Source organism: Lutra lutra, chromosome 7 (assembly GCF_902655055.1).
Source record: "Lutra lutra chromosome 7, mLutLut1.2, whole genome shotgun sequence".
Lineage (NCBI taxonomy): Eukaryota > Metazoa > Chordata > Mammalia > Carnivora > Mustelidae > Lutra > Lutra lutra.
In genome coordinates, this window is record NC_062284.1 from 79666280 (window position 1) to 79680739 (window position 14460).

The following is a 14460-nucleotide window of genomic DNA, read 5'->3' on the forward strand; positions in this document are numbered from 1 at the left end:
CAGTTCAAAGGGAATCACCACCAACTTTAGGAGTAGATGTACCCCATTAGCGTGGCACAAGGACCCTTCACCATCAACTAGTTATCCGCCCTCCACCCCAATATTTCCACAGCTTCTTTTCTTCTTCTACATATCTACCCTTCTCTCTAGCCATAGTAAACTATTTTCAGAACAAGTATCACTCTCTCTCTCTCCTTTCTACACTTTCATACATACTTTCTCTCAGCCTGAACCAGACCATTTTGGCTGGTCTGAATATTTAGTGGTCAGGCAGCTTTCATTGACCCCCACAGTTTGACTTGGATGTCTCTCTAATCCTCTTTCCTCAATCCTTGATAAATTCTTTTTCAGAACAGTTAACATATCATACTCGGTAACCAGTAAACTTGTGCATCTTACCTACAAGACTACAAGCACCATAAGGCCTAGATTTTATCAGTTATATTCCTAGTCAGTATAACCCTAGTACCTGGTATGTATTAAATGCCCAGTGCAAATCTGTAAATTTGACTGAAAGACAAGTTCCTAGATCTCCTTACTTTTTAGTATATAGCTAACATTCTTTAGGATTTAAATGATTTTATTGAAGAGATGATAATGCATGTCTGACATTTAATCAGCACATTTTGCATCAGATATGATATATGCTGATATCTTCTCTTCATATAGGAATACTGTACATGAATTTTTCATTGTAAGTTCACCTGAACCTGCTAGTAAGCAATCTCAGGATTCTGATAATGACTAATATCAGAGATGCCACCACTGGCGTGAATTGAAAAATGATTTTCTGAAGTCTCAAGGGAATGACAAAGACATTCACTCCTTCAAAATATACAAATTTTGGTCACTGCTCAGGTAAACACTTCAGCATCTTTGGTAGGAAGAAACCCATAATTTTCCTGCTATTTGGGTGATTTGTATTTATTTTATATCTGATTCTCAATAAGGAGATATTCATAGTTTCAGCTAATTCTCAAAGGCCACTAGGCAAGAGTCATCAGCAAGAGAGAAGCAAAGGAGCAGCAGCTGAAGGCCACCATCATGACGTTCCTTTTAAATTATCCCTTTCCCTCCATGCCAACCCCCACTCCCCCTGGGTATATGAGTTATGAAAACCAAATTTCCTAGGATTTCATTATTGTCCTGAGGATGAGAAGTAATGCAATGAAAATGGACTTTTCAGATAATAAGGATCACTGCACTTCCGCCTTCTTGTGTAGTGAAGACTTTTGGACTCCCTTCTCTTTCTCCATTTTTGCTTTAGCCGGCAGCAGGCATGACTACAAGGAAAGTCTCAAGGTGTGGAACATAATTTTAGGAGTACAGTCCTTGGAGACAGACTGCCAGAGTGTATTGGAGCTCTGATTTCCCAGCTCTTGACTTCCATTTCTTTGTATGTAAAATGGCATAATAATGTGCCTAAATCTGAAATGTGACTAGGACTTAATTATTTAATGTGTATAAAATCCTTGAAATAATGCCTGGTACATAGTAAAGGTTAACTGATATTATTAGGCAGATTTTCGGTGATTTTAAAAAGATCTGGATCACATTTTTCTCTCTAGTTTGATACCTGAGAGTTTATAGTAAGTGGCAGCAAAGAAGATTTCCTTTTGCTTTTCATCTAACAGAGGCTAAGGGTAAGTGTGAACTGCCACAAACTTGCACCTTCTAGTGTATCCACCGCCATCCTTCCCCTCACTGTGTTCTTAGACCTCAGTGATGGCAGAGATGCATGTGCTCTGAGGTCAACTAAGTGAGGGCTGTGTCACACTAGGTGAAGGCCCTCCTGGTCTCAGGTGAGAATGAGATCACCTGGTTGTTGTGTGTAAATGTGTGGCCATTTCATGCTCAGCTGGCAGAAGGTCTATAGTTTAAATGAGCTCCTACTATAAGTAGTTATCTTTTAGCATTTTTGGCAAACTTCATCTGCAAACTTTTATAAAGGTACATTGATAATAACCTAGAACAAGATAAAACTAACATGTCAGAGGAATAAATGCACACAATATTACTTCAGCTGTAAGACCTGATAAAACAATCCACCCTCTTGTATACAGATGTCACTGGCTGACATTTAGATCAATGGGGCCACAATCAAACGTAACCCACTGGATTCCCGGAACTCAGAGACCTTCATATAAGTTTTGGTAAGAGTTGTCTGTCTGCTCATACCATCCATCACAACTGGAAAGTAATTTACTTTTGTTGTAGCAGTAGTTAGCACAGATTAATGCCAGTTTCATACAGTAAAATTTTGTGAGAAAAACACTAAGTTGAAGCCTCTTCATTAACTGCTAAAAACAAGAGATACACCTGTATCATGCCTGGCTCTCGAAACAGTCAACTTGCAGGTGGCTAGCTTGTAATGAACAGTTGACAACAACATCTTAAAGAGCTTTAAGTCTTAGGGATTCTATTAAGTAATACTGGCCCAAGAAATAAAAAGAAAAGAAAAATAAAAAGGACGAATTCAATATTTGCACAGCAAGAAAATCAGCTGAGGTCTGATGCACGATTTTGTATTCATGTACACCCATAAGCCTATCCACACATCTCTGAGTCATTCTTCTCTTTATCAAATCTGGAAAAGCTTCAGTCTAGCTTTGGATCCAGGGTTGCTGCAAACACATGATAATAATGAGTCCTCCCCTTTCCCTATAATTGAAGAAGCTAAGGGGGGGGAGGGGACTGAGAGGGAGTATATATAAAACAATGCTTAAAAAAACAAACAAACCCTCCTGTCATCTTCTCTTATATTGTTTCAAGCTTTTTTTGACTTCTTTTCAGGTAGAAATAGTACAAAGATATGTGATATTTTCCATCCATCACCAGGAATCCTTCAAATTAGAGGTATATGGAAGATTTAAAAAAAACAACAACAACCAAATCTAGATGTTCTAAGTCTGTCTTCTGGACTGATACACTGAGGTTTCACTGAAATTAATGTTTATATATGGGTGAATTTGATACTGTAATTTTGGGGGGAGGAAGAGTGATTTCTATCAGGAAAACTTGGGACAGGCCCTCAGTAGACAGAATCTTGTCCGTATTCCGGAGCCTACCCTTTGACCCCTAACTAAGTCCAGAATTTCAAGTTGACTAGGTAAAAAAGTGTTGATATTTGAGAGCCAACAACAAAGAATTCAAAGACAGAAAATTAACGACTGATCAATACCTTCAAAAAAAATCAGTGTTAGTAACATTTCACCCATAAAATATGACCCCCCCCCCTTCTTCCATGCTATTACTCAGTTTGTATTTAGGGGAAAGGCAAGATTTAAATTATGGTTGTTAAAATAGAAAAATTGGAATTTGAAAATCAAGATGTGTTTATTGTATATCAAAGCTGAAAAACAGCTCAAATATCTGGATTTTTTTTTCCAATCTGCTATCAAATGCATAGCAATGGAGACACATCTGGAATACTTTTTTTATTTCCTGTTAATCTATCTGGCTAGAGACATGAATGCATAAATCCCATCTAGTCTTAGTGTTAGATTTAAAGTGTAATTTTTAACAAATCATATCTCTGTAGCCCAGCTTCTATATTTAGATGCCAGCACTCCAGAAAGTATTACATTCTATTATGGCGTTAAGTGATCTGTGCAGATACATAATCCTTCTGATGTCTTATATATCAGATAATGGGAAGTGGAGCGAGTATATAGGGTCTACTGGACAGGAATAGAAGATAGAATGTTATGTGCAAAAAGGTCAATTGGTGATATTTCACATTTGTGTAAAATTTCTAAGGCAAAAGTTGTTTAATTGGCATATTCTCAAAATTAAATAAGTTCTTAATTATGGGGCTTTTATAAGTGAAAAGACTGTATTCACCTTCAAGACATGGATATCATAGACAGCATTTTCTAAACTGTCTAATGAGGGAAACTTGACTCCCATCTCCTTCCATGAAGAAACTCAAAAGACTAGTGTTCTTCCAAAAATATGATGGGAAACACTGATTTAAAAAACACTTTATATATTATTTAACTTAGTTAGTTCTCCAAAGCATTCTTGCAAACCAAGTACAGCAAGTCAGATGAACTCCAACTCATAATTAAGGAAAGCAAAGTTTAAAACGATTTCCCCCACACCCTCCAAAAGGGAATAGTTTTGACTTGGAACCTGGCTTTTTGACACTAAGTTTTCACTATGACTAACTTCTTACTGAAGAATATCTATTTGGAAAAATTTCTAAGTTCCTTTTCCTTTTCTTATAATAGATGTTTGTTTCTTTTTTGCCTCTATTTTAGATACATATAAACCTTATCATTGGGCTTCATTTTTTGGAACATGCAGAAGATAACAAGATTACCTTAGAGCTGCAAAACATGTCTTATTTGAAGAAACAATTTCATGAAAATTCTTCATGCAATAAAATATGAGGAAATATTTGAAGAAATATAATAAACAAACATACTAAATGAATTGACAGAAGTATAAACTAATCCTTCCCTACACACTTAAAGAAAAAGTCAAATTTTGCAAATTGTTCTCTAGAGAAAGAAAAATTGGCTCCTTCATGATTTTTCTGAAAAAAATCACCAGTTTGCAAAACTTTTCATTTTCCCACTCACACTTAGCAATACTATTCTCTGCTTTTCTATCATGATCATTTCTTCTCCACCTCCTGATCATCTTTCTAGACTAAGAGAACAAAGCCACTTACTTATAAGATATGTATTTCTGGGACGCCTGGGTGGCTCAGTTGGTTAAGTGGCTGCCTTCGGCTCAGGTCATGATGCCAGCATCCTGGGATTGAGCCCCGCATCAGGCTCCCTGCATAGCAGAGAGCCTGCTTCTCTCTCTCCCTCTGCCTGCTGTTCTGCTTACTTGTGCTCTCTCTCTATCCCTCTGTCAAATAAATAAATAAAATCTTAAAAATATATATATATATTTCATCTTGTTCAATGAAGACAAATTGCCATGTTTTTAGACAAATGATAAAGAATTGTTTATTATCTTATTGGCATGCTCTGCAATTCTGTATTCCCTGGGCTTCTTCAGGGTGATATAATTTGTTCAATAAATATTTACTAAGGCCCTTCAGGGGCCAGGCATATGTTAAGGTATGTTTCAGCCTGAGTCTAGACTTTGAGTCAACCATGTTCTTTGTTATGATGAAACAATATGTTTTAAGGTTCTTTACTTAGGGAATTCACCAGCAAGTTATTGGAACCGGTTTCTAGAAGCTAGACTTTACAGTCTAGTGTGGCAATGCTAATACTACTTTAGTAAGTTTGGAATCTTTCCTATCTGCCAGGCACTGATAAGAGTTTCACAAAATTATCACATCTGAGTCTCACAACATCTCTATGAGGTTTTCCAGAGAAGGAAACTGAGGCTTAGACAGTGCAAGTAACTTATCCAAGCTCCTAAGAATTCTTAAATTAAAAGTCTGAGCTTTGAAACCAGGCATCTGATTCCAGAACTCATGTTTTTTAAATGCTGTATTACACATCGCCTTAATTTTTTCTGTGGACTCAAATCCATTTAGGACTGGGTTCCTAACAGGGATGCTTCAGGCACTGTGCCACTTAAGCCTCCTCACTGTGATTTCACAACCCATCTCGGCATATTGTCTGGTTTTCTGAATGCTGCCTGTGGTCAGTCTTCTCAGTGCTCCTTCTGCCTGTTACGACATCCATCTTGACAAGCTGCCTTGATGACTCCTTATTTTCCTGACTGGCAGGACTTCCCATACAGCTCATTCTATTTCTATTTCTATTCTCATTTCTAAACCCATGTACCACCACCACATTGTAGTTCTATGTTACCAAATCCCCTCTCAGTTCTGAGGTTCCTCTGTCTTTAAAGGTATTGCCCTGACATATTCTCTGACTTCTTTTGCACCCAAAGCCCAATTTCTCCCCCAGGATCCAGCTTTTGAGACAGCCTATAACATCTGGAACAATTAACAGCTATTCTACAAACTCTCCCCCCTCATCAAATACCACAATTTTCTAATGAGAGCCTAAAATTTAATGATTCATGCAAAAGGTTTTATAACAAAGGCCCTGAAAGTTTAGTACAGTATGCGATTTAAGACAATTTTATCAAACATTAACCTATTACTTGTAATGTTTTTACAACTATGCTAGGCATTGTGGGAACTGAAAACGAGGTGTTGTTGAGAACTTCACATTTTTTATAATCTAATTATGAAATAAGAAGTATTTGATAAGTATTACTGCTTTATATGAAGACTAGAAACCATACGTAACAGGAGATATGGAAGAGAGCATAAGACAGTCAGAAAGGACTGATACATCTCAAAGATCAATCAAATGTGGATAAACAAAGGAAACCAACATGGGCATCCAGGCTTGGAATTAAAAACTGACCAATGGCCAGAGGTTAAGAGTATGAAAAGAATAGTAACTTGAAGAGAAATGAAGGACTCAGTTGAACAGGAGTGTTAAGGTCCAGCATGATTAATGCACAATGCTAAAAATGGATTTGATGAAATAAGAAAACTAAGCTAGGGAGGGACAGGATGGAAACCCACTAAAGACTCATCTGACTATGATCTTCAGGATGGACCAGGGGAAAAGGCAGGGTCAGCAAGATGATGAGAGAGTGGGGTCATGGGAGTGGGGAACCAAACTATCAGAATATCACCCATGGCAGTAATCAAGTCATGAATTTAAAAGTCTGGTCAAGGGATGCCTGGGTGGGTCAGTTGGTTAAGTGTCTGCCTTCAGCTCAGGTCATGATCCCAGGGTCCTGGGATTGAGTCCCACACTGGGTTCCTTTTTCAGTGAGGAGCCTGCTTCTCCCTCTGCCTGCCACTCCTCCTGTTTGTGCTCTCTCTCTCTCTGAAAAATAAATAAATAAAGTCTTAAAAAAGAAAAAAAAATATGGTCTAGACTAGTGCCAACAGAAATGTTAAGGATGAAGCCAATATAACAACATAGCAAGAAAGAAGAGGAACTGGGGTACTTTGTCACTACCAGCTGAAAATAGCAAATAGTCTCCAACAAGGTTTTTTTGTCTTTAGACATTTTTCTCTATAATATGCCATCTCCAAATGCTAATTTGATCATAACATTTTTTCAAAACATTTCAATAATTTACAATCACCCAAGCATACTACAATCCAATCAACTTGGCACAATATCTAAGGTTCTCCATGAACTCACATGAAAGCCATTTCCTGGTTTTACTGCACACTATGTCCCACCACAAGCAGTCTCCTAACCAAGTAGGCATACTCTTGGGGAACAGAAAGATTTTTAAGAGATATGTGAGCAGAGCATAGTTTTAGGAAAATCCGTTTTGTTTATATAGTTTCAAGAAAATCTGTTTTGTTTATATCCGTACCTTACTGCCTAGAACATGGTGGGCATTCAATAATATATGAGGAATGAATGAACAAATCAGACCAGTCTACAAATAACTGCTAATACAGAGCTGAAAATATCTGTGTAGTTCTCAAATTCTCCACTCCCATGTTTCCTTTCATAATAATTTTTCTTCCTTTCTACGGATGCTTCTTACTCACTCCAAATATTACTAGAGTGCCTTGCCATGGGGAGAAAAAGTAGAGAGAAAATTTGAAATACTGTGCCAGTCTGAAATGAATGATTCTACATGGAAATCATTTCATCTGCAATTTAGTTTCTAATTCATACTTTCATCAAAATTAGAGATTTAATAGATTTATTAGCAGAGAGAGGGCTGAAATGAGTTTCTGAAGATAAATCACTGTTTTTGTTTGTTTGAGCTTTTAACTTGGCTCCTATAGTTTTAAAAAAAGAAAGAAAATGGTTGCTGAATTCTAATTCAAACAAGTAATATTCACATGGCAATTTATGAACTAAATTAAAAAATCAATCTCAATAGTGAACTTTCAGTAACATTGTATTTTTATGTTTAACAAGTATAGATAAAATTTTACGGAATAAAGTTTTTACTAATAATTGTAATGATAACTGAACTCAAAAGAATGCTTTAAACACTTATTAAAGTGTTGTAATCAAGAAATTTAAAATATACACTTATTTTTACTGTAAATAATTAGGAAAGGGGACCAATAAAAGGCTTTCAAGTATAAAAACACATTACATTAGAATACAATTTTGTGGGAAAAGTGTAATATATTCAAAGAAAACAAGGAATATTGTGAATCATATTGTTAAAGAAGAGTCCATTCATATATTTTCTTAAATGGCTGGTAAAGTAAATCAAATGTCTACGACAATTAGATTCAAATGCATGCTTGGAAAGGAGTGATATAATGGCTTTATTTTAAAATATCAGTATTTTTAATATAGTACAAAATTAAAACTCTTTAAGTGATAAAATAGTTCTAGCTGTCATCTTAAAAATATACAACCCAGGTACAAGGTACAAAGTTTTTCAGAATTCTTTTTGAAGATACATGCAGAAAATGTTTGAAAGCTACTCTTCTAAAATGATCTAAATTTTTCTACTCATTTTTCACAGAATATTTATTTTACTAAGGTAGACCCTCAGCCTAATATTTCTTTCCAACATTTCTTTGGTTATCAAAACCCATGAATCTTTCAAGACTTCACCAATGCCATATTTCTCTTGGAACTGACTCCAGCATCCTGGCCTCAGTCATAATCCATGATTCCTTTCACTATTCTTCCATAACTACCCTTCCTGACTTGTAGTTACTTGTACCTGACTGCCCAGATAGATGATAAACGTCTTGAAAGGTTTCATTCATTTTTACGTGGCCCAGAGGCTCAGTATATCGCCTTGTATGAAGCAAGAAAGTACTTATTACTTAAAGCAGGTACTGTTGATTGACTTTATATTTTTCTTAATTGAGGAGGAGGGTTCTTGCCTTAGCAATTGGAAGAATGAAAGCAAAACAAAGTTAGGGAGAGAGTATCTTGCAGGGAAAGACATGAGGTTTAAGTGTTTGGTTTTAGGTTGGCTGGTATGGGGTGAGAATTGCCAAGCAAAGTGGAGATGTCCTAACGTCAAAACTATGAGACTCAAGCGCCTCCAAGATAAATTAAGGAATGACCTGGGAAGGGATGACAGAAGATGCATTTAAAGTGGAAGACCTGGGGCGCCTGGGTGGCTCAGTGGGTTAAAGCCTCTGCCTTCGGCTCAGGTCATGATCCCAGGGTCCTGGGATCGAGCCCCGCATTGGGCTCTCTGCTCAGTGGGGAGCCTACTTCTTCCTCTCTCTCTCTCAGCCTCTCTGCCTACTTGTGATCTCTGCCTATCAAATAAATAAATTAAAAAAAAAAATAAAGTGGAAGACCTCACTCCGGGAATGAGTCCCACATTAACACAGGCCAGTTCGCTGAAAGAAAGGAGAAATTCAAGAAGAAGACTGGAGGAACTAGCAGGGAAGGAAAAAAGGGATCTTGTAAATGCGGGAGGAACAAATGACCAATGCCTCATGAGGACTGAGATTAGTCAAGTTGGATAAAAACTGACAAAAGCCAAAGGGTGCTAGGTGGGCAGAAGGAGGAAACAAGGGGGTGGCAAAAGGACCTTGCATTTTGTTTTAGAAAGGTGTGGAAACCAAAGACAAGGGAGTGTATGAACAAGAATGGAAAGAAGAGGAGAGCACACATCTAAAGTGTATGGAAGGGAGAATTGGATGCACCTGTGCAAGGCAGCCTGGACAAATCGAGACCATATTTGGTTGTTGCTGTTTTGCTTTTGAGTGAAGAGAGACTTGAATGGGAAGAGGAGTGCCTCACAACAGAAAAACCAGAATAACAGAGGTAATTTTGGAGGTAAGTGTAAGGGGATACATTTAGTTTATGGATTATAAAATTCTTCTGTATTTTTTTCTATATTGTGTATTCTATATTCAGTCCTTTTTAAAATCCAAAATGCGTTCACACATTGTATCATAAACAGAACTGCTCGTGCTGTAATTCTGACCAAACAAGTCCGTGTTAGGAAAGTATATTAAATCTACCAATATTATTTAAAGTTTAAGTTTCTAAGTTTTGTAACATATAGTTGTCATCTTCTTGTAAAACGTCAGTTTTCTGTGATATCCCTAATCATAAAGCAACAATCTTCTTATTCTTACTTTGCTAACATGAATAGAAAAAAAATTCAAATTTGCTATCTTTTTTTAAAATCAAGACACAACTTTTAAAATAATAATACAAGTAGGATTCCTTGAGGATTTTATGAAATATTTAACGTCTACATTAATTAACATTTTACTGAAACATAATAGTAATGAGGTATTTACATCTAATGAAAACAGGCTATTTTAAATGATGTAAGTAAGCAATGACTATGCCATAAGATCCACACTTGCCTTAATTTTTCAACTACTCAAAAGTATCTGCAGAGCTTAGTTTTGTAATGACTGAATCAGATTTTGGAAAGCTCTGACCTAGGTTATATAGCAAAGAGAAAAGGGACAAAGAAAGAATTCTACTGTTTCACATATTCCTTATTTACACAATTCTGAAGCCTTCTATAAGCAAAGGTACTTTTCTACAAATAACAGAAACAAATCAGAATTTGACCAGAGGACTAGGAGAGTTTTATGAGCAAGGACTTCTGCCATTAGTCACTTCAGCCCATATGGCCGCTTCTGGAGAATCAGGAGGAAGGGGACAGGGCAGAACTCGTGAAACTCCAGGTACAGCCATAAACTAGGACTCCAGCTTTTGTAAGTAAGGGACCACAAGGCAGAGGATACCGAATGTTTCTAGGAATCACTTTTATATCCAGAGGGACAGAATTCTGTTCCTCAAGAGTAGTAAAAGAAAACCTTGCTCACCATCCAGTTGACTTCAATCATGGTATTTTTTCTGAACAAATAAGTTAGTGAGTCAGAATTCTAACCTCCATTCTCCATCCCCGTTACCACTTTGTGTTTTCAGGTCCAAAAAGATGAATTCTTACTTTTGATAAGAAATAGAAAATGAGGCAATGAGGGCTTTCAAAGAACTAACCCCATTAACCATAGTTAATCCTTCTTAACTAACCAATCAACCAATTAACCATTAGTAGCAAATGCAGACTACACTTCTGCTACCTGGTTGGATACTAGTAGGCCATTTTATGTGACAGGATGGTGTTTCTGTACAATTTTAATTCAACAAATATTCATTCAACAAATATTTGCTAAACATCTGATGTATGCCAGGAACAATTTCTGGTGTTTGGGATATATCAGTAAACAAAAGAATGATATCTACCCCGCCCCCCCGCCCAAAGTGTATATTCTTGTGAAGGGGCTGGGGTTGGGGGTGGGAAACACACAACAAATACAATAAATGAAATCCTGTAATAGAGAACAAGGTGATAAGTGCTATAGAAGAAAAAAACAAAGATCAGAGTAGGAGGGATAAGGGGTAGGTATGGGAGGAGGTTTCAGTGAACTGTAGCTTTGAATAAGGTAAGAAGGGTACTTATCCAGTATATTTGAGCAAAGACTCAAAGGAAGTGAGCTTGAACTTCATTGTCTCTGGATATTGAATTATAATATTTCCTGAGAGGCTGATAAATCAGACAATGGTTCAAGGGTTAAAGGGTGTAAACATTTTCTTTCATTAGTTTCAGTTGGGAGATAGGATGAGTCCCCTAACTTTGATGAACAAATTTTGAAACAATTGGCAACTTTATGACAAAGTATGAACCTCTGAATCCCGTAAATATGCATATAGTGAAGCCAAGCCTTAGTAATTTGAATCACTTAGCTATACCTTCAGTCAGATGTTTGCAACTTATTTTTCTGTTGAATTTTCAATCACGTGTTACGTTGCAAACATCTGACTGAAGGTATAGCTATGTGATTCGAATTAAGACCCATGGCAACAGGCAGCTCTTTCTGTCCATGCTTTCATAAAACCACCTTAAAAAAAAAATAAGACCCATGACAACAGGATCTTTGTGTCTTGTCCCCACTGTATTCACTGGACCCATGACAGTGCGTAGCTCATGAGAGGTACTCAATCAATAGGAGTTTGATGAAGAAAGTGAATGGTTAGGGACAGAGGGGATAAGTGATAAGCGAAGACTTTTGAGATTCCAGGCCATAATGTGAGAACTGGTCAAACTCTTTACATGCTCAAGGGGCAGAATTTGACTTTCAACCTAAACAAACTTTTTTTTTAAGACCATAATAAAAAATTTCCCAAATGTATGTTTATTGTACCTGAGTTGCTGTTTGCACCTATTCTTTTAGAAGAGGAACTGGGAGGCAGTTTAGGCTCAGGCATATCTTATTTTTCTACCTTTCAGCTGATACCAACTGACAGGCTTGGGAGAGACAATTACAGGGCTTAGACACAGAGAATTAGACCTCCAACATCTATCCAATCACTCTATGCCACTGCAAAAACAGGTAGAATGACAGAGCCATGTTAACCAGGAAGCTTCTCTCTCTCACGACTGGTTAGCAAGAACAAATGCCTCTGTACATATGGCAGTCTGGAGGTTGGTATGTTGCAAAGGATCTGCCTTCAGGACACCACTTGGGAGTGGAGACTGGGAGAGCAGGGGCCAGGTTTGGCAAGATGTCATTTACTAAGTTTTCAGATGTCATTTACAGCTCAATGTTGCCAAGTTAAGAATTTTCTAAAAAATCTTTTTTGGTAACCGATTAGCAAGCACTACACTATGAATGTATGAAAGTGGCACCTTCAGAGCCTGGTTATCATCTTTCCCAGGAAAACAGAGAACACTGTGGTAGCTCTCTGTGTTACACAGTTGTCCACAAGCACAAAAACACCATCTTTAGAAATTCTGAGTCCCAGAAAATTCTGTGTTATTTTTCTATGTATAACAGGCATTATTTTTGGTTGTCTGTGCACATGAGCTCCTTTAGGGCAGAAATTGCATCTTTCTCCATTTTTTATTGTATGAAACTCAATAAATGGCAGTTCAATGAAACAATAAGTGAAGAAATGCAATCTGTTTTGCTTTGTTGGCCATGTTCAAATGAAAATTACTCAATAAAGCTATGAATTAAAAATTATGACCAGCTTGCACAACAAGTAGAGAATTACGGTGGTTATATAAAATATGGGCATTTGTCAATGGCCTAATTGTCGAGACTGAATAGCTAGGTCGACCACATTGAGCAAACAGTTGCTCAATTTCCGTTTAGTCTGTGGAAAAAGTTTTAATGGTTACAAAAATTATATATACTGCATAATAACCTTGACTAACATATTCTGGCTTGAAAAGGGGATTACTATTAATGAAAGGAGTTAAGTAACATGCTCAGTATTAAGGGAAAGGCTTACAGTGAGAGACAAAAAGGACATTAATAATACCAAGACGATCAGATTCTCAGGCATACACTACTCATTTACCTGATATGCTGACAGTTACATACTGAATTCATGTAATTATCACAGCATAAAGGAGGGATGTTTATGAAGGCAAGGTCATTTATAATGTAAAACAAAATGGTCTCAGCATGTCCCCCATGAGCAAATGCTGAAACATTACCAATTTAATGAGCATTAATAATATATTAAAACCCAGAATTAAGTACATAAAAAAGAAAAGAACAAAAAAAAGAACTCCTGCCCAGACTTAGGAGAGATACTACCCAGGCAATAGTTTGATGTTCGAGCTGCCTTTCCAGTTATTTTAAAGTGTACCCAAAAAATCTACACCACAGATATCTGGAGAACTTTTCTTTGTTCTGTGCAAGTTGAGGGAATGTTTTAGAGACTCCAAATGAAAAACAAAGAAGTACCTGTAAAATTGCAACCTCATTACGAAGCTGGCTTTCTTGTTTGGTTGGAAATCTTAATTTGTCAATGATTTTAATAGCTACATCTCTTCCTGTTTTACGATGCTTTCCTTTAAAATAGAAAGGGAAAGATATTAGCATAATGTTATTAAATATCACCTATATTAAAGACCACCAGAATTTACAAGGACAATTTTGGGAAATACAAAAATGTTTCATTGAATACATTAGGATTTCTAACGAGCATTGACTTATATCCATCAAGATTTCATTTCTTAGCTCCATTATTCTAAATCAAATATGTACTATTAAATTAGCCACAGTTTATGGGCGCCTGGGTGGCTCAGTGGGTTAAGCCGCTGCCTTCGGCTCAGGTCATGATCTCAGGGTCCTGGGATCGAGTCCCACATCGGGCTCTCTGCTCGGGAGGGAGCCTGCTTCCCTCTCTCTCTCTGCCTGCCTCTCTGTCTACTTGTGATCTCTGTCTGTCAAATAAATAAATAAAATCTTTAAAAAAAATAAAATAAAATTAGCCACAGTTTAGAACATAAAAGTGGGACATTAAAAGCTATACATATCAACAGCCTGATATTTTCTTACAAAACTATATGTTTTAGAAACAGGATATCAAGCTACTTAATACACACAATCTTATACCTCCAGCAAAATGCTCTCCTTAAGAAATTATAATTTTAAAGTCCTGATAAACTAATGCATGTCATAAAGGAAAGAAGAAAAAGTCTTGGCTCTCACTTACTAGCTTGGTGACCCTGAGT

General features: G+C 36.8%; 1 protein-coding gene across 2 annotated transcripts in view; it reads right to left on the reverse strand.

The window, feature by feature from the left end:
* The window catches only part of PRKD1 (protein kinase D1), a 330955-nt gene that overhangs the window by 29617 nt on the left and 286878 nt on the right, over positions 1-14460 (reverse strand). For both annotated transcript variants that reach the window (XM_047737162.1, XM_047737160.1), the window contains one exon: positions 13688-13794. In XM_047737162.1, the coding sequence (XP_047593118.1) occupies positions 13688-13794 (107 nt within the window). The remainder of the gene's footprint in view (positions 1-13687; positions 13795-14460) is intronic.